Source organism: Meleagris gallopavo, chromosome 11 (genome assembly GCF_905368555.1).
Source record: "Meleagris gallopavo chromosome 11, MGAL_WU_HG_1.1, whole genome shotgun sequence".
NCBI lineage: Eukaryota > Metazoa > Chordata > Aves > Galliformes > Phasianidae > Meleagris > Meleagris gallopavo.
This window is the reverse complement of record NC_139414.1, coordinates 3,065,861-3,089,900: the sequence shown is the minus strand read 5'-3', so window position 1 is coordinate 3,089,900 and position 24,040 is coordinate 3,065,861. Positions and strand designations below refer to the sequence as shown.

Below are 24,040 nucleotides of genomic sequence, written 5' to 3'. Positions count from 1 at the left end.
CTTCCCTCCCTCAACTTAAAACCATTTCCCACTATCCTGCTGTTATCTACCCTTTCAAAGAGTTGGTTCCCCTCCTGTTTGTAGACTCCCTTTAGCTACTGAAAGGTTACAATGAGGTCACCCCGCAGCCTTCTTTTCTCCAGGCTGAACAAGCCCAACTCCCTCAGCCTGTCTTTGTAGGGGAGGTACTGCAGCCCTTTGTGGTTCTCCTCTGGACCCTCTCCAACAGCTGTCTTTCTTGTACTGGGGGCTCCATTATGGGCGTGGGGTTGACATCCTACTACTATAGGTTTGTGGTTTGGGCACATGGTTGCACGGCCAGTGGCCCATCATGGGCTCAGGGTTGGTATCCCCCCACGAGTGTGTTGGCACTTACCGTGTGGTTACTGTGAGTCCTCATCACTGCCTTTTGGGAAACTCGCAGTGCAGGGAAAGAGTTTGAGCAGAAGCATGAAGGCAAATCTGCTCCCCTCTTCCTGGAACTTTCTCCTGGAGCAGCCCTTTCAAGTGGGCAGCACCTGGCTGCACCTGCTGTGGATCCTTGACTTCTGCCCCAGCCCTTTCCCTGCATTGTAACCACACCCTGTAACCACACGGTAGGTGCCAAGATGTTCATGGTGGAACACCAACCACGTGCCCATTGTGGGATACTTAACCACGTGCCTATGATGGAACGTCAACTTCATGGCTATGGTGGGATGCCAACTACACGCCCATGGTGAGGAGCCAACCCCGTGCCATGGTGGGACACAAACCACATGTCCACGTTGGGATGCTGGCATTTGTTACCTTCCTGCCCCAGTTCACTCATTACTTGAAGGACCAAGGCAAACTGAACTTGGTATCCAAGGGGAGGAGCTCCTTTTTAAAATTAATTGAAGCTGCAAAGGGCACTGTAGCAGACACTCTGAGCTCTGATACACCGATTTTTCCAGGCTGTACAGCATTTGGGCACACCAATACAGTAGTGAGTACGTGCACTGCTGATCTGTTTGCCTTAAAGCATGTGTACTTTTGCAGCAGTACCTTGTTTGCATCCCTGATGAGGCCATGTACCACACAGGCAACTAGCCCTCCAGCACACGCAGTCAGCTCTGAGTCCTGTGCTCCCAATAGAGATGACAAATGCCATTAAATCCTTAAACAGAGCAGTGAGAGGAGAGCAGCAGCGGGAGACCTCACCCCAGCAATTCCCACCTAGTAATTTTAGAAGCCGTGGGTTAATTTTAGCCAGGCTGGCTGGAGGATGTCTCCTGGGGTTTCTGCTCCTGCACTTTCTAGGAAGAAAAGGTGGCAGGGTCATGGGCAGCCCAGCTCATGATCCCCACGGGTCTGATGCCGGGGGGGGCTCTGCTGCCCCACCGCCCCCATTTCTATCCAGTCCCTATCAACACCCGGTCAGCTGCCTGGGCATTCTGCTCCCCGTCTCAACTTCCAGAGGAACAGGCTGCTGCTTCTTGCTGGAACACACAGCGCATCCTTTCAGCAAAGAAAAATAAAAATATTTCTGCTGGCACAGCTAAATGGCCAAACCCCAGCCGGGTGCCTTAAATGCATTTCTGACTCGTATTGCAAAATCTACTGTTATGCACATCCACACCTTTGCCCCCAGAATTGCCAACATTACTACTTCTGAGTCCAGATCAGGCAGATATCTACTGGAAATAGGCTGTATCCCACAGCCCCACCCGCCCGGTCCAGCTCTGATTTAGGATCTGTGCTCTGCAGTGATGTTGGGGTGAATAGAAGAGCTCTCAGATGGATTTCTCTGCTGGCTCTCCCCTCCACAGTCCATACAGATCTCCTCTGTATGACAGAATAAACATTCACTTACAGCCTTATTTACTGAGAATGAGCAATTAAACCAACCCAGATTGATTTATGGCCAGCACAGATAAGTCCTCCTTACACAAGCCAGCTCCAGCCTAACATTTGGACAGAGTATTTTTTGCTTAGTCTCAAGCTCAAATTTAACTTCCCTATAGAAGAGCTTTGGGTTCCTGAAGATATGTAAGCATGGCCACATCTGTACACAACATTGCTGGGACAGGACGAGTGCATAGGGAAAACATGGAAGATGTAAAACATGGATAAGACATGGGAAAAACTTGGGAACACATGCAGAAGACATTGGGAAAACATAGGGAAGACATGGCTTCTCCCTCCCAGCTACCCAGCACCTCCTTGGGAAGGAGAAGACCCACTTTCCCTCCTTTCTCTACCCTTACCAGCGAGTCCTGAGTTTTCCACATTATGGAATTCTCAGAGAATAGTGAGGCCCTGGCACTGTTGCCCAGAAAAGTGTGGGTGCCCCATCCCTGGAGGTGCTCAGGGCCAGGCAGGATGGGGCTCTGGGCAGCCAAAGCGTGCGGGGAGCAGCCAGCCCATGGCAGGGGTTGGGATTAGATGAGATTTAAGTTTCCTTCCAACTTAAGCCATTCTGAAATTCTGTGAATTCATTTCTGGGGACCAACCAGGGCAGGGGGAGCCTGCAGCCAGGCAAATCTCCAGGTTTACCCCAAGACCTCTGAGCCGGCACAAGGCCAGTTTATATTTCTTCTGTGGGCAAGAGCCTTGGTATTTCAATTTTCTTTAAAGAAAACACAACCAACAATATCCTGGTTGGTTTCGAGCCGAGCCTCTCAGATAGCCCAGGTGTATTTAAAGCCAGCCACAGCCCAGATATATGGCTGTCCCGTCCCTGCGTGCGGTAGGTGCCACCACCCTGCAGCACTGCTGTCCCATATCCTTCCCATCCTGCACACTTTACTATTTCCCATCACGCACGTCAGCAGTGCTTGCAGGAACAGAAAGCCCATTGCAATCTATATGTGCATTGGTACCACGCCTGACCAGGTGATCTGACTTTGCCTTTAAGCTGTAGCAAATGGCTCTTTCACCGTGACTCAAGTTCACAGTGCAAAGATCGGAGTCAGTGTGCACTGCACCTCACTTCCTCCTCTGGTCACCTGTTGTCCTGGTTGCATACAACAAGCAGAGCAGCTACCTGTCTCACCTGGTTGTCTTCTCCACACTCCTGCTGCATGGAGAACGTCAGGAGCTTCTGCATCACCTGGGCACAGAGGTAAGGGCAAGCAGGATGGGTGCTGGGCCAGAACAGGGAGTCCAAAATCCTGCTTTGAGGAGCTTTTCCCCTTCACCACTCCACATGCTGCCTGAATGACAATTCAGCAACTTCTGGGCAGGACGGTGGTCTTGGTTTGTTGTCAGCAACAAATTCATTTAGGAGAGAAAAGCAGGGGGATTCATCAGATGGTTATGGCAGCACAGGTGGGCACTGGGGGGCTGCCTGCCCACCTCAGAGGGCAGCAAACAGGAGCCTGGTGCAAGCACTGCAGCTCTATAGATCTGGGGATTAAATAGTAGGTACCTGCCCCTCCATATGCAAGTGTAGGAAAAGCATCAGTGCAGATGTGACTTCAGCTGTCAGAATGCTGGGGACCAAATACTCTGGGGACCAGGCAGCAGGTAGCTGACACTCAAGGAATTGGGAAAATTCTCATGATGGACCTTGTGTAGAAGACCTTTCCTACAGGTCATTCTCTGTCATCAGACCTCTGCTGAAGCGAGTTAGAAGCAACTTGAATCTTCAAGTCACCGCTGATAACTACTGGCAGTGAATTTCCAGGCTTTGGGCTTGCAGTATTAACATTTAAAAATCACGAGACCCTCAAATACCATGACACCAAGTCGCACGACCTTTAAGTCAAAGAGGTTTAGGTTTCTTTTTCTTTGACTTTCAGTGTCCAAACCGTAAGGCTCACATATCTGCACTCAACTCCATCCAAGAGCATTAGGAACCCATTTCTCAACTAAAACCAAGGTTGTGGCTCATTACCTGATGAAGAGAGCAACTACACCCCATGGCCCCTAATGCCCCAAGCCCTGCTGGAGAGCTGCATTACCAGCGGCCCTCTCCATCCCAGGATTCCCAGCTCTGCTTACTCCTTGCATTCAAAGCCTAGGCTCATCTCTGAACCAGTCACCCAGCAGAGCACACCCAGGCATTAGGAGATGCTGGGCATTTTATTTGTTCCTTCCTGAGACTCCTGGCTTCCCATTTGCAGGACAGGCTTCGTAGCCTAGACCTTGCTACGATGCTTCCAGCCCAGCTCTCCTGCCCCATGCACCTAGCATTAGGACGGTGCTTTGCAAGTACAACCTGGCCCATTTTTAAATGGTTCTTTTCGATGTAGGCATGTTGCAATCACCTTGGGGCTTAAGCCAACTCATGAAACACTTTGGGTCTCAATTAGAATTAATGTTCGCCAGGAGCTTAGGCTGTGCACAACCAGCACTGAGCAGGTCCCTCATGTTTGTCTGAGCTGGATCACAAAGAAAAGCTCTTTTGGCAGAGCTGGGAACAACTTTACGTATTTCACAAGTTAAAAGAAGTAAAAGGACTAAATATCTCAAAGACAGGATATTAGAAATCTCCCAGTGCCAATGTCTCCGAGCCCAGGCACATGATGCACTGAGTCCTCAGTGTCCCATACACGAGCAGCCCTCATTCAATCTTTTTGCCAAGTTTCCACAGTTTGATAACACACAGCCCTTAAAAAAAAAAAAAAAGAAAAAAAAAAAAAAAAAAGAAAAGAAAAGAAAAATCAAAGCTGGTTTGACAGAAAACCTTGCATCAGCCTGTGTTAATTCAGCTGGCAGAAATCAAACTGTGGAGTCAGGTATTTGACAGCTAACGCATCGCACTGAATGAAAGCCCTTTCCCGACTTCTTTCTGCATTGCCAAGGTGCACATTTCAGATAAAAGACGTGTTTCCAAGTAAGGCACTCACTGCCCAACCTCCTGCCTCGCTTTCCTTGCTCTGCCAGGCCACATCTGCCCTGGGGCAGAGAGCAGGATGGAAGGGACGGAGCCCAGAGCCTCGCAGCACTGCAGGGCTGGAGCTCCGCATCGCCCAAAGGCCGAGGGGAGCCATCCCAGCCCACCAAAACCCATGCAACCCTCTCTATCTGTACGCACAGATAAATATACATAAGGGAGAGCTGAAAAGACAGAGTCAGCGCCTCTCTGAAGCCCTGCAGATCCTGTTACCACCAGCTCCCCAGCGCCCTGCGGCACGCACGCTCTTTGCGGCAGCCGTGGGCCTGGCATGGCGCGGAGCAGATGGCTGCAGTGACTTGGCTGGGGGAAGCTGTCAGCCCCCGGCTCCGTGCCTCACATGATGCTGCCATGCCACCTGGGCCTCCTACGGCACTCCAGGCCATGTAGCAAAGGCGGTGCAGGCATTAAGGCGTCGCTGAGGGGTCCTGGCCAAACCCCCCAGCCCACCCTGCGCACCCCAGCCCGCCCGCGCCTGGTGTCCCCCATCTAAGCCGTTCTAGGATCTGCTACACACAGCGGTGCTCCCTCATGAGCACCAGTAGTGCGCTGAAAGTCACATTGCGCCCTGCTCCTCAGGTCCCAGGTAGTGCTCATTGCTGCTCATTGCCTCATCTTCCTCCATTTAGAAACAGCCAGGCCGAGTACAGCCCATGGGCAGCACGGCCATGCCAGGTGGCCCTCCTGCAGCTGGTGGCACCAGGAAGGACAACTACCTATGGTCTGTGCAGGGATGGGGCTTTGCAAAGCCAGAGGTCTTGCAAATAGCCTTGGGAGAAGAGCACAGCCCGGTTACTTCAGCATTAATGCACACAGTCACAAGCATGAGCGAGTCCAAAAGGCTCCTCTTGCAGCTCCAGAGGAGAGCCAGCTCACATCCATACTGAGACAGGCAGCACAGGGCTGGGAGAGCGGCCCCAACTTCCTGGCACTCGGGGAATCTTCCTAGATCACGTTACATGCATGTGTCCTTGGCTCGTCTCTGTACAGTTGAAAAACACCGTAAGGGGAGCCAGCTGATTGAGACAGCCGGCTTTGCAGAGCAAAAACCCAGGGAAACAATTCCCTCCTGTTATGCTAAATTGCAGAACCGCTGCTTTCACTGAACCGCCCCTTTTGCTTGCATTGCAGCAGAGCTGGGTGCTTGCGGTGTGCAGCAGAGCTCCTAGCATGACCTGTCCCACGTGGAAGGCTGCTGGTGCACAGGGGATGTTCCTAGGCACTGCCACCACACAAATAAATAACGATAATAATACTCGGGGGGGGCTTGCTAGCACGCCCTGTCATCTGAGCCAGCGTGGATGGAAAGAGCACGGAGCTGGCTGCGGGGTGCTGCGAGCGATTTGAATCCACTGACATTTGGCCGCCAAACAGGACAGGCTAGCTGCGTCTTCAGAAAGAAGCACAAAGCTCTCCAGTAAGCCCAGGACATGGTGAGCCATCAGCATGCCAGCACACGGACCCACGGCACCCTGCTGTGCTGGGGCAGATGGTTCCCAGTGCGCGGCCCTCAGCTGCAGCCACCCTCACCAGGCTGTTCTGACCAAAGTCAACGCTTTCAGGGTGATGAAGACATTTGGACAAGTACCATTCCCCATTTACACAGCAGCGCGGTATCAAGGGGTTGGGTCTCCCTTTGGTCAAGTAACCCTAAAGCAGATGGGTTCATCATTCATGGGTTCAATAGAACAAGAGGTGCCTTCCCAACCCACAAGCTGATGGCTGCGTTGTCCTTGCAGGCTATGCTGCTGCTGCAACAGAGGCGAAGACAAATCCACCGAGCTCAGTTAAGTTGCTATGGGACCAGCAATGGGATGGTGCTGGCATGAAAGCAAGCAACCCCAGGCACTGTGCTGGTGCGTGGAGGGCACGGCCTTCCCTCTTCTGCACTGCCACTTTCTGGGATGTGTGGGAAATATCAAATAACTTTCACTGGTCTCATTAAGGGGAGAGGATAAGCTCCAAAAGAAGTAGTACCAGGGATACAGGAATTAATAATGTTGCCTCCCAAGTTCTGTAATTACCAGGAAAATTACAGAAATAGCGTATCAATAAATAGCACAAATTATGGAAGAGAATTTTTGATTGGAACCAATGCCTCTTATACACCAGTTTGCATCTGAATTTGCTCTTCTCTTTACCTTTCTGAGAAGACGGAGATAACTTATGATGTAATAAAGTATTTAAAGGGGGGAAAAAAAAAAAAAAAGCTAAAAACAGGATCTTTACAACATAGTGACCAAAAATCCTTCCACCAACTTCGGTCATACTGAATCCCAGCATGCCTGCTGTCACCTTTAAACTCTGTTGGGCAGGAGCATGGGGACAGGAGAGTGGCTGGTGGTCAGCGGGCAAGAAACAGGCTCAGCTGGGCACAACACTGCATCAGCACCCTGGGCACCTAGCAGTGCTGCAGGCAATGGGAAGGCAGAGGCACGTGGGCTCAGTGTAGCAGGAGCCCCCAGAGCAGCACCCATCCCACTCTCAGCAGGAAAGCCGTGCGAGGAGCACTGTCCTTGCAGCCACCTCAATGACACAAATAACGTGCCGCAGAGCTGAGGGGGACAAATGGTAAACCTCCAGCTAAGAACAATGATAATGAAAGCACAGAAGTGAAAATTCATTACCTGCATCTGTTCAGGAGCTGCCCTGAGGGAACCTCTCAAGCTTTCTGGGTTGCTTTAACCCTCTGAGTCCAGCTCCTGTGCTTGCTCTGATGTGCTGGCTCTGATTCCTTCCCTTTTTTTTTTATTTTTTTTATTTTTTGCCACTTCTTCCACCAAACAACCAGCTTCTCCTCCTGGTACTGTGCATACAGACCCATAGCATGGTGCCATTCAAAGCTCAGACTCCTAAAACTAGGCAGGCAGAAAGAAAAACAATGTGATATTTGATCAGCTGTTCCAGGAAAAAGCTTAATAATGTTTTCTCCTATTTCCAGCAGCACAAGTGGAGGTGAGACCAGCAACTGGACAAGGCCAGCAGCCCAGCTCCACAGGTGAACTCATTTCCTCCTGAGCAAAGAAGTCTTCCCTGTGAGCTTTTGGTCTCCTAGGGCAGGTGGATGCATTTCAGCACTGCTGATCTTGCCTTGTATAACTCTGAAAATTGGAGATGCCCATCTCCTTTTCTAAGGGTGATGGGGATGAGGAGGGCATCCACCTCCTCCCAGTGCCTTACAAAGCTGCAGCTGAGGCAACCCACCAGCGTACCTGGTGGCTTCAGCCAAGACACAGCTCTCCCAAAGTATAGTAAAAGGCCTGGTGAGGTGTGAAGCTTAGAGTTAGCTTAGAGTTCTAGGCATTGCTCATGACCGAGGTGAGCAGCCCTCAGAGCAGAGTGGTGCAGGCAGCCCACACGTGGTGGTACCAAGTGGCCCCAGAGGAGGGCTACAGGGCTGGTGTGTGGAGGAGAGCAGGGCTTGCTGGATGGGGCTAACCTATGCATCTGCCTCCTTGCCATGCAGGGGAAAGGCAGCCCCAGGTAACACTCACCTCCTGGTTCTTTGACAAAACCTGATCTTACATGTGGTGGAAAGAGCTCTGCCTCCTCTTAGATATGTTCATCTTGTCAGCCAGCTTTGCGTGTTGGAAGGGATGTGAGGCTTCCTTTCTAGCTCCAATGCTCACTCCAACTTGCTGGCGCTAGCTGTGCTTCATTCTGTATTTTGCTACTTCTTCATCAGAAAAAAAATGTCTGTCACTCCTCCTGGTACTGTGCATATAGGACCATTCCTGGTCTTGGAAATATGTGAGGTCAGCAACCAGACCCTCTGCTTCAGGACCCTTATGTAGCAAAACCAGGTATGCCCCACCCTCATTAACTTTCCCCACTTCCAGCTGGCATTGTGTTATAGGAGGATTAATGCCTTAACAACAACATTCTGCCTAGCTAGGATCACCCCCTGATCTAGAAAGGCCAGCAATAAGAAGCAGACCTGTGTTCTGACAGATATGACAATGCATCTGGGCACTGGCAGACTTGAGGATGCAGGAAGACACAGATTTAAAGCACTGTCCCTACTGTTCCTGTGCCAATGCCTGGCCTCATCTCAGCCTCCCATTGCACCTTAAATCCATCCCAACCCCTCATGGCAGGGCTATCCCAGTCACCAGCTCATCTCCTGGCTGCATGGATACTGGGAAACCAAGCACGGGGGTTTATAGTTCAGTGGAAAGTTCTACTGCCATCTTAAATCATAAAGCACAGCTGCTGACACAGCAGAAGCTGCAAAACGAATGGAGCATTTGAGCAATCTGAGGGTTGGAGGCCGCCGGGAGGAGAATAAGCACGGTGTCTCTCAGCTCTGCTGGAGGGAGAGGGAAAAGATAAGTGAAAAGAGGAGATTAAAACTCATCAGAATGCCATTGTAATGCTCTGTGCGGCACAAATATGTCCTGGCACTTCAAAGTTAGCCTGCAATTGAGAGAAAATGGCAGCTGAGATTCAATGTCTGCAAATATAAAGCGTGGCAAAAAAAAAAAAAAAACAGCAAATATGTATACAGACACATGCAATAATGAGCTCTAGAGGAGCTCTGGGTTGGGAGAAGGACCCAGGGCATCACTGTGGATAGGGCTGCACCACCCCAGTGGCAGGTGGGCAAAGGGCACAGGGAAGAAAGCAGGATTTGTCCAAACCCAGCAGTGCTGCACGTGGAACAGCTGACCTGGCTTCACGTCTCCAAGTTCACATCCTGCAGGACCAGCAGTGGGGACCTCCTGCAGCTGCAAAGTCCACCAGAGGCTGGGAAACCCCTCCTGCACAGCCTCCAGATCTGCACTGAACACAAAATGCCCACAGAAGAGTTAATGCACACTCCTCGGCCGGGCAGCCTGCAATCTTCTTCTCCACCCAATGGGACTCAAATAACCTAATTCTTGTTCTACATTTGTATGGGCTCTCCTTCCCCCGGATCACCCCTGGAGAAATGACAGCTACGTGGTAAATACATGTAATCATGCCACTCTGATAGCTTCTCTTGTTCTCTGGCCATTAATTCATCTCCCTGGGACTTAGGTGAGCATTTTGCATCCCGCAGCAAATTCAAAGAGCTGCTTTTATTTTAAAATCAACACGACAAGAAACCTTTCTCCTTTCCCTCTTCAAAATGTAAATTTTTAGTTTCAAAAATATCCTGGCACACAGACAGCTGTTGCTGGCCATGACCTTATCTCAGGCCAATGACAGATTTCCCGTGCATGAGAAATCACAGGGCTTTAACAACCTTCTGAATGCCCTAGTGCCAAAACCAGAGCTTGGTGCTGATGGGGCCAATAGCGGGGACATGAGGACATGGCAAAGTGCTGGGTGTGATACGGGTCAAGGTACGGTGGGACTCGGTGACCCTGAAGCTCTTCTCCAGCCTGGGTGATTCCATGAGCAGTGCCCACCACAACAAAACCTTCACTTTATGATGAAACAACGACCAGAAATCTCTCTGCTCCACCCTCAGAGTATTCTTTGTTTGGGAAAATAAATGAGGAGCATAGAAAAATGTCCTGCAAGAAGAACTGCCTTTGCCTTGATGTTCACCATTTCTAGGATTGCAGAACTTCCTCCGAATGCTTTCATTTCTGGACAAACACTGTAGCCACATCACGGTGATGGCAGAGCAATGCTGTTGGCTGGAATGTCCAAGTCACTGTTAAAAGAAAGAAAACTTCAACACAACCGCGGACAAAACGCATCGGTTCTGCTCCCAGTTCCCGTGGATTTGTTCCAATGGGGGCTTGCAGCACTCTGGCTCATAACCGTGATGTAACTCAGCTGCAGCAGCGCTGCTTTCTTTTGTCAGTGGCTTCTGCCTGGATTTGTCCCTAGTGATGCTGTACCACCACCTTCCTGGCGCTGGAAAGGATCCATGCAAAGAGGATGTGCAGTTTGGGAGCAGCGAGGAAAGCACTGGGATGGGAGGCAGCAGCACAGTGTCATGTTGGTGGGTAGACATTGGTGCAAGACGGACAGCAGGATGAAGCGGACAGACAGCCCAGGAGGGCGAAGGGCTGTAACGACAGCGGCTGCCCATGGGAGAGGGATGGCAGGGAGGAAAGGGTGCCGCGGGCAGGGCCGGAGCCAGGCGAGCAGCGCTAAAGGCCAGCAGGCAGGTGGCGAAGCAGCGACCAGAAAGTCACCGCAGCCATAAATCTCGGGGAGCAGAGACGGGCAAGCCCCAGGTGGCTTGGCAAGGCTGCTGGCGAGCCCAGCGGTGCCCAGGCGGTCCGGCCAGCAGCCGCACAGTGGGACAGAGGCCAGAGATAAAATTAGAAAAGCGTTTCCCTGCCAGCCGCGGAGCCGCTAACCCTGCAGCGCTGCCCTGTTTTTGGGCTGGGGGTGTCGCTGGAAAAGCAGGATTTTTTGCTCGATGCTGCTCCCGCTCAGTGCCTCTGCAGCGGGGGTGGTGGGACGATGATTTGCTCTTTCGGGACAGCCCGTTTGGCAGCAGGCAGCTCCCCCTGCTCGCTCTGCTCTGTGCACCAGGCGTGGTGGAGAGGCAGATCCCCCCACCCCGAAGCGGCTGCCGGTGCACTCTGATTCCAGCGGCTCTTCCCAACCGCGCCGGGCTGCAGCTCCTCTCTCCGCAGCGCAGGTTATTATTATTTCTGTCCCTAAGCATCCTTTAAGTTTCCACTTGGGGACAGAATCAGAAGGGAAAGCCTTTTAAGGATTTCTGCCCGCTGGGGAAAGCGAATCCCCCCCAAGCCAAGAGAGCTTGCGAGGGGGATTTGAGTGCAGGCAAGTGCTCAAAGCCGAAAGGGCAGAGCGAGGGGAGGGGGAGCCCAGGGCACGCTCTGAAACCAGAGCCCCCGGCCGAAGCGCGGCTCCTTCCCCCGGGCAGGTCGTTCTCTGCCTCCTGGCCGCGCTCGGCTTTGGCAGAGCACGGATGGTGACCGAGCGGGGCAGCTCGGCGAGGCGGCAGCTCAGCGGTGGCCCTGCCGCGATGGGGACCGTGGAGCTGAAGGACGGTGCCAACGCCGTGGCGATCAACCTGCTGCTCATCGTCCGCCCCGAGCGGAAAGGGCAGAGGGACGGACTGACGGACGGCGCAGGTAAAGCCTCGTCCCAGGGAGGGGAGGGCTGCAGGTGCCGCGCCGGCTGGGGGCAAGGAGCTTTGGAGCAGGGCTCGGGCTTTTCCCATTCCACGTGTTGCATAAAAAAACAACAACAATAACAAAAACTGAACTTTTTTTGCAGGAGAGCCGTTTTCTCCTGCACGCTGCAGGTGTGAGCCGCTGTAGGTGACACGCGAGGACCAGGCGCGCAGCTCGTCCTGCCCTGTGAGCACGAGACAGAGCTGCCGGGTGCGAGGGGTGTGCAGGCTTTGTCCCCACAGGTGGCTGCCCAGAGCCATTTATAGGTCCGGTGCCATCTCCCTGGCTCCCAGCCTTCAAAGGGGGTCTTCCGAAAGGCTGAAGCCGCGTTCTGCAAACGCAGGGAACCCTCCCTGCTGGAGGAAAGGGAGGAAAGGGGAAATTCTGCTCGAAGCTCTCAGGGGAAGGCTGGCTGCTGTGCTGATGCCCGCTTGTTTGGGAATTCGTAGCAGGAGAGAAGGGAGCTGCATTGGAGAGACCCGATCGCCGTGCTTGTCTGCACATTTACGTGGGAAATAACGCCCAGCTGACACCCCGCTGTGCCAGCACTGCCTGCCAACCTCGTATTTGTGTTGTACAGGTCTGAAGGATGATGGAAATGGAAACAGCAGACCGCAGCCACCTCCGAAGAGAGACCTCAGCGGTACGTTGTCTTCTCATCCTGCGTGTGGGGAAACCCCACTATCAAAAAGCAGCATGCAATGTCCACCCTCCAGTGTTTGGTGCCCAGCTCTGCAGTGCGCTGGGAGCAACCCGTCCCCTTCCAGCATTCTGTGGGCTTTGCTGGGCACAAGATTCTTGGGTCACTGGGGGGGAACCCCTCCATGCTCTCCTCACACTGCAGCCAAGACGTGTGTTGGTGACATTGGTTGATGGAGGTTTTGGAAGGGCAGGTGGCACTCTCAACCCCTTGGTACCACAGGGATTAATGAATCCCCCCTTTATCATCTACATTATGATCTTAGTGGGCCACCTTCTCCCCAACGTAGTACAGAGCAGACCTGCAGTGCCCTCAGCTTTCCCAAGAGCCCCACGCTGCCCATACACCCCCAAGTTCTGGGACAGCCCGACATCTGGGCATCTGCCACCCTTGAGGGTATGCAAGCTCCCATGGTCCCTGTTCACATCACCCCATGCCATCACCTCATCCTGCACCATCATTTCAACCCATTCCATGTCCCACCCAGCACCGCATGCAAGCCCTCATCCATATCCGTACTGCTCTACAGAGCTGACACTGGGCTCTCTGCTCTCCTCATGGCACTGAGCTGTCCTTCTTCCTACAAACAGGCCAACAAGCCCCCAAGGAGCCCCACAAGCAGAAGCAAACTGTTACTTCCTACACTAATGAAGGTAAGTGGCCACCTAAGGGATATGAGTTTTCCAGAGCAGAGATTTGGGGATCAACTGGTAAAGCGGTTTTGCAACAAAACATGCTGGGTCAGCCCAAACTAGCAAAAAATGCCCTGCAGGAAAACTCAGAAGGTCCTTAGGTCCTTCCAGTCCCAAGCACTGGGGCACAGCAATACCTCTGAATGCTTCTTTTGGTCTTCTGATGACTGTTAAGTTGTCCCCACAGTAGCTATGGCAAGCAGACAAGTGCCCACGAGTCCCATATCACAGACACAAAGTTAGGGGGCACGTAGGGACATTGGCAAGAGGGCCACCAGTGCCCTGCATCCTCTCAGGGTGGGTCAGCGTTGCCATCACCCCCTGACCTCCAGGGGCAAGGAGGGTGCAGGGCAAGGAGCCGTCCCACAGCAGAGCAGGGCCGGCTGCGCCCCAAAGAAGTCATTGGGGCACAGGATTAGTTTTTATCATTTTTTAAATGCCAAACTTACTGGAAGGAGGCATCCCACAATGCTAAATTTGTTTCTTGAAAAAAAAAAAAAATTAAAAATCTAATTTAAAAATGATGAGAAAGGGGAAGTTGTTGGCAAGTAAAACGCCCACAAAATCCAAAGATAAAAATAATCTTGAAAAATAAAAAAGCACTCCTTCAGATATAAAATCCTAAGGAAATCATGGTATGTGCCCGAAGGCACGCCACTGAAAAGCAACTGCATAAGGAGGGCTGAATCCCCTTTACATGCTTGCCCCAGAGCTCAGCCTCTTTCAGACAGCCTGGGTAACTCCTGTAAGACTTCCTGACTTGTTCCTCCCAGTTCTCCCTTATGGCCAGAGCAGAGCTTTGAGCAAAGACCCCCAGTCTTCAGCGAAGCAGTTGGGAGCATCCCGGCGTGCAGAGCGCCGTGCTCCCAGCCACTGCTGCCCCTCACAGGCAGTGGCCTTTGCCAAAGGCTCTCGTATCCCAAGCCAAGTCATTTCCATAGCTTTGAGCCTTTTTATGTGTTATTCCGAGAAAAATCAATGAAAGCCATTGATTCTCTGTTTACCGTATCTCCATCAAGGACTACTTAATAGGGCAATAAACCTCTTCTTCAAGCTGCCACATGATCCTCACTGAGGACTTCTGCTTTATCGCCTGTTACACTGCAACAGACTGCCTTCTTTTTTTTTTTTTTTCTTTATGAGAACTGGGAAAATTTAATTTTTTTTTTTTTTTTGAGATCTACATTAGGAGTGACCCTGGGCTTTCTTATGGTATGGTTTATTTGTTCTGCCAGGAAAGTGGAGGGCTCTGGTCCCTTCACAGGGCCAGAGGTGCTGCCCATTTTGCTAAAGCTGAGCCATTGCAGTTGGACTTGATGACCTTGGAGGTCCTCCCCAACCCAGATGACCCTAGATTTGGGCAAACATGACCTGGGTTTGGCACACGGACCCCTTGGCTTGATGCCACTCCCCTTCCCGTTCTCTTGCTGATTAGAGCTCCTTTTCCCACTGAGTTTGTCACCATTTCTTTCAGGAACCCATGTGACAGTGGAGATCCATCCCAAGGGCACCTCCCCTCAGTTCTTCAAGAAGCTCTCCTTTGGGAAAGGTACGTTCCTGGCTGGGGAACCACCATGACCATGGCAGAGGGGACATCCCTCCCTCTGCAGGTGTCACCCTTCTGAGCCAGGGAAACATTGCACCCCTACACCAGGTGCCGACTGCCACAATCTCACAGTGGCTTCAAAAATTGTGTTGGTGTCATTGCAGGTCCCCGGAGATTGCCCAGCCTGAGAGGCCAGGACAACAAAGGTGAGGCTGCCTGCCACCACACAGCCCCGTGCTGGGGGGTTGGCCCTGGAAGGAACCCAATCCCACCTCCCTCTCTGGGGCTGTCAACTCAAAGCTCTGGAGATGCCACCAGCCCCTGGGCCAGGTGCTGACCGTGCCACCTGCACATCCTCCAGGCCACCAGTGGTTTGGCTGGCATCTGATGTCTCCAGCCTTGGGGCTGCAATGGGAGACATCCAGCAACCAAGGAGTGCAGAACACAGGAGTAGCCTGGGGAATAAGAATTCATCTATTTCTCTTTGTTCTTCTCTTTGCCGAGAACTGCTCAGCTCACACTTTCTTGTGTTGTTTTCCAGCTTTTGAAAGGACCGAAGCCCCAAGGCCACCTAGTGCGAAAGACCTGCATGGTAACTATCTGCTGCACCCCCTCTCACGCTGGCCCCAGGTAGAATCATAGAATCATTTGAGTGGGAAGGAACCCTTAAGTACCATCTAGCCCAATTCCCCTGCAGTGAACAGGAACACCTACAGCTCCATCAGGTTCTCAGAGCCCCATCCAGTCTGACCTTGGTTGTCTACAAGGATAGGACATCCACCACACCTCTGGGCAACCTGTGCCAGTGTCAGATAGGAATCCCTTCACCCCTAAAAGCTCCTGCAGGGCACAAAGCAGCGATCTGATTTGTTCTACCATGACCACATCCACCTTCCCAGTCCTCCATACATCCATAGTGGCTTTGGGACCATCACACGTTGGAGATGTTCTCACAGCTCCATGCCCTGACGCCAATGTTGCAGCCAGGATCTGTGCTCACCTCCCAGCTGCCCAGCTAACATGCTGAGCTATTCCAGACCTCACATCTGCACTAAGCTTTTGCAGCTGTAACCTGACAAAGATGAAAACTGATAACCAATTTTAAGAAAATATCCAGTTCCCAAAAGGCGACAAGTAATTTTCGGAGTAGTATGTAGCAGGAACATTCAAACACATAAATCTGCTTTCTCTCTCCTATGGTCAGCCTAATAGCCCTTTGCAGGGAAAGCTGAGACAAACAAAGCTCTGCCTGCACAGGTGCCCTCACACTCGCTGTCCCTGAGCACCCACTCAGTGCCAACATCCCCTCAAGCAGGAGCAGCCCTCCCTTCCCCAGACAATGACCACTTGTTTCTTCCCAGTGTATCCATGGGACAAATCCTCTTTGAAATCCCTGGCAGTGGATCTACAGAAATTTGAGAAGCTGGATGCCTATGCATTAAAAGTAAGTCTCACTTGTGCCTCCGTCCCTCTTCCCTGCACACATCAGCAACAGACACCTCTCTTTGGGAGGGAACCCGTGACCAAAAATACATCTTGCTCAAAACGTGGAATTAGAAGCTTTGTATTTCTATATTTAATGAAGCTCAAGCCACAGCAGTGTGTGTGCTGGCAGGTGGGCTCTCAGCAGCTTTAGCAGGATTGGGATGAGGAAGGCAGGGGATCCACTTCAGTGCTTTTTCATGCCAGTCTCACAATGCTTCCTCTTCCACCAGGTGAACACCAAGAGCAGCGTAGAGGAGCTCGTCCAAACCCTGCTTAAACAAGCCCGGACCGACTTGGAGAAAGTCCGTGTCATATGGATGTGGATATGCCACCACATAGGTAGGCTGGGATCTTCCACTGAGAAGATAACACTGCTGCTGCTGCTGCTCCCATTACGCAGCTGTTGTAATTTACGCTGTATTTTGTGGGTGGTTTCACACAAGAGCAGGTGGTTGGTGGAAGGAAGTGGTCGTGGCACTGAACTATTGGAATTCAGGAGGCATCTAGACAGCACTCTCAGACACAGGTTTTTGGGTGACTTTGGGTGGTGCTGCAGGGGCCAGGGGTTGGACTCAATGACCCTTATGGGGCCCTTCCACCTCGGGATAGTCTGTGATTTACCCAGAAATGCACCCAGAGTTTATTCTACCACCTCTGCTTCCACACTCCCCAGCCTAGCACTGCCAGGCCCTGCAAGGTCTGTGTGCACATGATTTCTTTCTATCTGATGGCTCTGCCACCCCTACACAATTTACTGAAGGATGCAACCACAGCAGTCCCACCAGCAAAGCAGCTGGAGCACGAAGACAGGCTGTCAGGCACCAGAAGTTGTCACATCCAGATCCCTTCTGCCCCTCCAGAAGTTTTGTCCTCACTACTGCCCTGAATCCAGTTTCCGGCAGGTTCCTAATGATGTTCCTCTGACAGACACATCAGAGCAGGACCTCAGAGAGGCCAGCTTTCATAAAACCTGTTTGGTTGCTGTTTCTGCCAATATCAACACCCTTCTGACCCCATGGGAACTGCCATCACGAGTCTCCCTTGCTTCTTCCTTCCAAACCCCAAAACAAGCAACACCAGAGTTTCAGGAGTAACCAAGATGTAAAGAGAAGGAAGGAAGCAGAAAGGAAACCTCTCCCATCCGGAGAGAGTGACGGTGGCCAACTGGATTTGCAGGTTGCTTGCATTTTGCAAGAGCAGTGAGGTACTGGAACGGCTGCACAGGGAGGTGGTGGGGTCACCATCCCTGGAGGTATTCAGAGCCATGGGGACGTGGCACTGAGGGACGTGAGCAGTGGGCATGGTGGGGTGGGCTGGGGTTGGACTCACCCTGCTTGCGCTCACAGAGATGGAAGCAGTACCAGCACTGCCCCATGCTGCCTGGGGCCTTGAGATGAACTTTGGCTGTCTTCCTTCCCGCAGAGTACGACGTAGTGGGCTTCCATAACAAAAGCCTGCGGCTGTGCGAACCCACGGACGTGCTGCGGACGGGGAAGAGCGTCTGTGAGGGATACGCTGGGCTCTTCCAGCAAATGTGCAGGTAAATTAAGCTCAGGAGCATTCAATGCCAAGGAGGGTTAACATCTGTTGTCATCTCTGTGCCTATTCTGTCTGCCTTTGCATTGACTGATGTGACTTTACGCAGGACGCAGAACTTCAGCTTTCAAACCATGCTGTGGAAAAGCAGCAAGTCCTGGAAAGGTCAATTTGGCTCCCTCCCCACTCCCTCCCCAGCATAATTTGCTTTGTGCCATCTGCTGAGCTTCGCGTCGCATTAACATAATGGCAGATGAAAACACGGAGATAATCCGGTTAGCAGAGCCTGGGTTTTTCCTTCGAGTGTCTGCAATTGAAGGTTAAAAGCATGGCAGGACTCAAACCCAAAGGAAGGAGCTGCCTGCAGCACACTGCTGGGGCAGAGGCAGGTGAAGCACAGCAGGAGCTTCCCCAGCTCTCCTGCCAAAACCCAGGTCCCCACTGCCCCATGCTGCTCCCAGCTGCCACCCATTGACCATCAGTCATCAGCAAGCACCACTGCCTTTCCACACCATCCCAAAAAATTTTGGAAGGTTTTCACCATCAAATTAACGAAATCTAATAGGAAAAGGACAGGTTTTAAAACAGACAATACCACGCCAAACGCTAGTGGTACTAACATGGGAGATACTTCCAACCAATATCCCATGACATCTGATCTTGCTTTTTGAAGAGTAAAATAAAGAAATAGGACGACAAAGTATGAATTTATAACCACATCTTATGAACCAGTTATTAGCAGTTAAAAGCGGGGGAAATTATCGTCTGTTCATTAAAAAGCATATGCTTAGTTCATTAAAAACAATCCTTCCAAGGAGCTCTCTTCCTATTTAAAGGCTACGTTGGTGCCCCCCTCATCTCTCCATTCCAGGCTGGGTAGCAATTCTGGAAGTCAGGATGGCTCCCATCACCCAGTCTATCATGTCTGTCAATGAGCTCAATACTCAGCTCCTGCTCTGAGGAAACCATAACCAAAGCCATCTCCTTCTTGCAAGACAACCCCCTCATTCTCTCCTCTCGTGGGTGAACCCTCCAAGTCTGGAGAAGCCAGACTTGCTTCTTTTTCCAGATGAAATCATCAAAGTCAGCCTGAAATCAAAGCGAAGAAGCTGCCACTGAACTCAAGTGACGCCCGTAGCAAGATCCGGATTGTTTCCTACTCCTTTTGAAGCAGAAAAACAACTCACCACCTTGGTGCACCAAAACGCTTAACCACCTTGGTACACCAAACAGGTGTTGGCAACTGCTTCTCAGCTCATTTCTTCCAGTTCCAGATCCTTGTGTTTCAGTCATTTTCCACCATCACGTTGCCAAGTCAAGCAGGAGATCCTCCAACTTTCCCCTGCGTGGTGAATTTATCTGTGTAAGGTTCTACACAAGAGGCGAGATGCGATCCCACACTATTCTCACCAAGGCCATTCAGCTCCCACAGGATGCTGTAGCCTGCTTTTGGCCTGTCTAGTATCAGAGACCATCAGTGGGACGTGCTGATCTTCCACTTGGGAACTCTGAACACACCGGAGCACAACTCCTGCAGTGCCATTTCTGGTGCTTAAGTGTGAGCACAGGGCAGGATTCCTCCCGCAGCATTCTGCCTGCACAGCCCAGCTAACAAGAGGTCTGCACAGCCCAGGAGCATTTGGTGCTGCTCCCCAGTCCATCAGCAGCACACTGGTGATGCCCCATCCCTGGGGGTGCTCAGGGCCAGGCTGGATGGTGCCCTGGGCAGCCTGAGCTGGTGAGGGCACCCAGCCCACACCCGGGGTTGGGACTGGGTGGGCTGTAGGGTCCCTTCCAACCCAACCCATGTGTGATGCTATGCAGCTGGCGGGGCCATTCCCCTTAAAGTAGCATCAGCTCCACAAAAAAAAGTGCCCCTCCACCAAACTGCCAGCTACCAGCCGGTACCACAGTTATCAGACCTGGCTTCTTTACAACCATTCTAATTATCTTCCCCATAAATGCCACTGTTCCTCTCCCTGAATTCAGCCTGCATTATGCAGCACACAGTTTGTCACTGAAGGTAGCTGCTCCAGCAAACGCACTTCTCAATGAAGAAGAAAAATGTCAATACCATCCTACACAAAAGACAATCCTCAAAGTGTGGCAAGTTGAGATTAATGCTGAAATGCGATGCTAACATTAGAGTCAAAGCAGAGAGCTCATTAACACATTGCTTACTTAAATCCCATTTACACTTCAACAAGTATTCATTATATATATGTATATATAAAGGGAAAAGTGTATTCGTTTGTAGCTTGGGCAAGCACAAGGCCACCCTGTAAGGAAATGCAATCAGACCCCACAGCACTGTGAGGTCTGAGGCTGAGCCTGCTGCCAAGCACTGGGCCTCCTGCTCCAGAGAGAGCACAAGCACGAGCAAACACACTTTTAATTTATAATTACATAGGCTAATTGTGGAGAGCATCAAAGGGATTCCACTGCAGAACAAGACAAAGAGCAGCATGGCACTCTGTCTTTGTCCTCCTCCGCCAGCCATTCTGCACTCGTGGTGCATCAGGGAGAGGGGCAACTTTCCAAAAAGGACAGAGAAGGTTTCCTTCCTCCTGTGGGACACTCCCCAGTGCCTATGCAAAGGCTGAAAGAAAAGCAAAATCCTTGTTCCCTTTCAGAGTTGCAGGGATCCAGTGCATGAAGCTGTCAGGGTACTCCAAGGGCTACGGGTACAAGATTGGGCAGACCTTCCAGGGGAACTCTGACCACGCCTGGAACGCCGTCTTCCTCGATGGGAGGTGGCACCTCCTGGACAGCACCTGGGGAAGCGGCACTGTGGACGATACCTCAACCAAGTTCACTTTCAGGTAAGGAAATAGTCACTGTCTAAGCACAAAGGCCTAACACAAATGTAAGCGAATGGGCATGGGGAAACCGGTGGCAAATTTCATGCGGCACTGCAAGAGCTGAAGCCCTGAGTAAGGGACTTTGGCTGCTCATGCAGGGGATGGAGCATGTTCCTAAGCAGGCAGAAGCTCAGCATCTTCTGGAGGTGCTACTCTGTTCTTTGCTTCCATCCCTTGTGCTTTGCCTCCATTTAAGCAATGCAATGAGATGCTGGATTCCCGGCTTTTGGCTGTCCCAGCAAGTGCCTCACTTTCCAATGCCAAGAAGGGCCTTCCTCCTTCCTTGGGAGCCTATCATCACAGGGACAGCCAAACGCCTTGGTTTTATCCAGAAGCATTTTGCCTTGGAGGTGCCAATTTCTAGCACTTTGCCTTGGTGATGGGAGGCTCCGGTCCCTTCTCTCCTTGCAGATCTTCAAACCCACAGCCTTCAGCAGCCCAAAACTCCAACAGCTCCAACTTCCTCCCACAAAACCACCACCACAGCACAGCGGAAGAAATAACTGCTTATCATTACTCATTTTCCTTTCATCTCTTCCTCCTCCTTCCAGATACAACGAGTTTTACTTTCTGACTCACCCGGCTCTCTTCGTGAACAATCACTTCCCAGATAACAGCAACTGGCAGCTCCTCAAGCCAACACTGACTCTGAAGCAGTTTGAGAGCAACCTGCAGCACAACAGTGACTTCTACAAGCTGGGGCTGCTGGATGCACACCCACAGACAGCCCTCATCCGGACAGGTAACCCCTTGTCATGTCAGTACCCACAGTGCAAGATTAGAAGCATTGCTGCTCATCTATTAGGAAATACAACCTGACAACCAGATTAAAGCCTTTTGCTGAGTTCCAAAAGTTTGATTTACAGAACAGTGCATAGCCAAGCACTTCTTTATGTCATATTCAGCACCCTGCAGCTCTGACATGCAGGGAACCTTAAATTTGGGCCACCCTCCCCAACCCCTTAAAGGGCTGCAGGAATTGAGCTAGATAGCTGTTCTCCATGAATGCAAAGAACACAGAGTTAAAACTGAAAGGCAACAACACTGAAGGGTTTCATGTCCTCCAGCATGCTGTGAACAGGCTCGTAGGGCAGCAGAGGATCTCATGTCTACTTGGGGCAGCTGCTGGGCTGAAATCAGCCTGAGCCCATCAAAGTGAGCCCTCTTTGAGCACACAGGCTGCTGGCACTTGCACTGCTTTCACATTCCACAGGGACACTTTCAGTTTATATTCTACAGGAGCACAACTCCATTTCAGTTTATGTTCTACAAGATCAATGCAGGTTTGCAAGCCAAGGCCACTCAGACCTTGTTCCTTCTGAGGGGCGCTGATTTCTGCAGACAGCTGCGGCTGTGTAGGGCAGTGGCAATCAGCTGGGGTAGGTTCATTTTCCATACGTACAAAAAATGCATTAAAACTCCACCGCGGTTTCTTTTCTTACATATTTCATAGAAAATGGAACAGCCACCATATCAGTGGAGTGCCGCCCTTCCACATTATTCACCTTTAAGCTGGAGGGAACAGACGAACACGGCTTGTTGACCTTGCGGAAGCAGGGAATGAAACTGGAGATCTACCCCCAGAAGACGGGACGCCAGGAGCTGCAGATCTTTGCCAGACCCTCCAAATCCACAGAAGACGTCTACACCTGCGTGCTGGAGTACATCGTGGAGTGCAAGTCTGTGGACAAGAGCAGGCGCTTCCCAAAGGACCTGCACCAGCCCGTGGGACCCAGCTGGTTCACAGAGAAACAGGGCTTCCTGCGGCCCTCGCACCCCGACCCCATCATTCACACCAACGACGGGCGCTGCTCCCTCACCTTCACCATGGGGAAGGACATCAGCATCCTGGCCTCGCTGCACGCCGACAGCAGCAGCCTGAGCGAGGAGATGAGCAGGCAGCACATCATGCAAATCCACCGCGGCAACCAAGTGGAGTTTAAGGTCCATCTGCCTCACGCGGGGAGCTTTGTTCTGAAGTTCTTCACCAAGAAGAAGTCGGATCCCGGCAGTTACACCTTCGTCTTCAACTACCTCATCACCTGCCTGAACACCGAGGTGAAGTGGCCCGCCTTCCCACTGAGGTACAGCAAGTGGGCAGAGGGCTACGAACTGCTGGAGCCGCTCTCCAGGCTGTTGCCGGCCAACCGCAACGTGCAGTTCAAGCTCAAAATGCAGGGCATATCCAAGGTGCTGGTGCAGGCGGGGGACACCTACACACTGACCCTGAGCAGGGACGGCTTCTGGGAGGGAACCTGCAACACCACAGGGTGCACAGAGCTCTTTGTCATGGTGCACGAGAACGCCAACCACGGCTACTACTCACATATCCTCAAGTACGACGTTGAGACGCAGTAATGCTTCCTCTTCGTTCCCCGACTCTCCTGCACCACCCAACACACCCCAAACCAATACAGCTTTAGGAGATCGTTTGTTCTCCCAAGCAAAGTTGTTCCTTTGGCGTCCCCCTGCAAGACCAAGGGCTCAGAGGAGTACAGAGACTGAAAATCCCATTACAAAGGGATCAACCCCCCACCCAAGTTTCAGTAGCACTGCCCAGGCAACGCTTTGGAGAAACCAACGGCCATCTGGTCTTGGGCCTTCAGCAGCAATGGCTGCTTTCTAAACTACGGACCATAAGAGAAGTCTTATTACGACTACTTAGAGTAGCACCCTCTGGTTCTGAGCAGCACTATAGGACACGGGGAACTTCAGGTTATTTAAACCAGGTTTCTTTAGACATCCCAGGAGAGAGAAGTGTTGGGAAGGAGATATAAAGCGACGTTTTCTTGTGCACTTCATTGTCTTACGCATTTTAGTGATACTACGAAATGACTTCTTACACCGAATCTTAAACTCAATAAAAAAATAATTTTTACCTTTTTATATTAGAGTATTTGAATTGTAAGCACTTTTTTTTTTCCCGTAATATTAGCACTATAATCTCAAGCATAGAGGTGTTTGCACAATTAAAAATACAGCTAAATGGAGAATAAAGCTCTTGATAATCTTTCCTTCCTCCAATTTGTCTGTGCAGAACTGGAACTGCTGAGCTCACAGGGCAGTGTGAGGCTGAGTGATGGTATCACCACGTACAGCACATCCCATAACCTCCCCTTGGAGAACCATAGTGCATACGGCTGTCTGATACTGGAGCTCACCAACACACCCTGTAAGATCAATATCTTCATACATCTCTGATGTTAGCGTGACCTGATGGACATTGTGTTTGCTCTTGGATTTACAATAAATCTCTTTTGGTTTTGCA

The 24,040-nt window shown here is 51.4% G+C and overlaps 1 protein-coding gene across 7 annotated transcripts; it reads left to right on the top strand.

Annotated features, from left to right (window-relative positions):
* The first annotated feature begins 2,931 nt into the window (after window positions 1-2,931).
* KY (kyphoscoliosis peptidase) lies at window positions 2,932-24,040 on the top strand. Of its 7 annotated transcripts, none has more exons than XM_010716555.4 (14): window positions 2,932-3,085; window positions 6,601-6,647; window positions 7,806-7,859; window positions 12,533-12,595; window positions 13,243-13,305; window positions 14,819-14,893; window positions 15,055-15,096; window positions 15,432-15,482; window positions 16,252-16,334; window positions 16,606-16,714; window positions 17,798-17,915; window positions 20,545-20,733; window positions 21,324-21,514; window positions 22,226-24,040. In XM_010716555.4, exons 1-14 carry the CDS (start codon window positions 3,045-3,047, stop codon window positions 23,128-23,130), a joined length of 2,031 nt encoding a protein of 676 aa, XP_010714857.1. In that variant the 5' UTR covers window positions 2,932-3,044; the 3' UTR covers window positions 23,131-24,040. The 7 variants fall into 7 exon arrangements, with proteins under 7 accessions (XP_010714857.1, XP_010714856.1, XP_085088928.1 ...); XM_010716554.4 differs by having other exon boundaries at window positions 7,803-7,859; XM_085232802.1 differs by lacking the exons at window positions 2,932-3,085; window positions 6,601-6,647 and adding an exon at window positions 6,672-6,717.

What these genes read in the sequence shown, in the direction of transcription:
- KY (XM_085232798.1), top strand. Translation starts at nt 11,745, where the DNA reads ATGGTGACCGAGCGGGGCAGCTCGGCGAGGCGGCAGCTCAGCGGTGGC. An exon ending in CGGACTGACGGACGGCGCAG is followed by an intron (nt 11,911 to 12,532) that starts GTAAAGCCTCGT and finishes TGTGTTGTACAG; the next exon opens with GTCTGAAGGATGATGGAAAT. An exon ending in TACTTCCTACACTAATGAAG is followed by an intron (nt 13,306 to 14,818) that starts GTAAGTGGCCAC and finishes CATTTCTTTCAG; the next exon opens with GAACCCATGTGACAGTGGAG.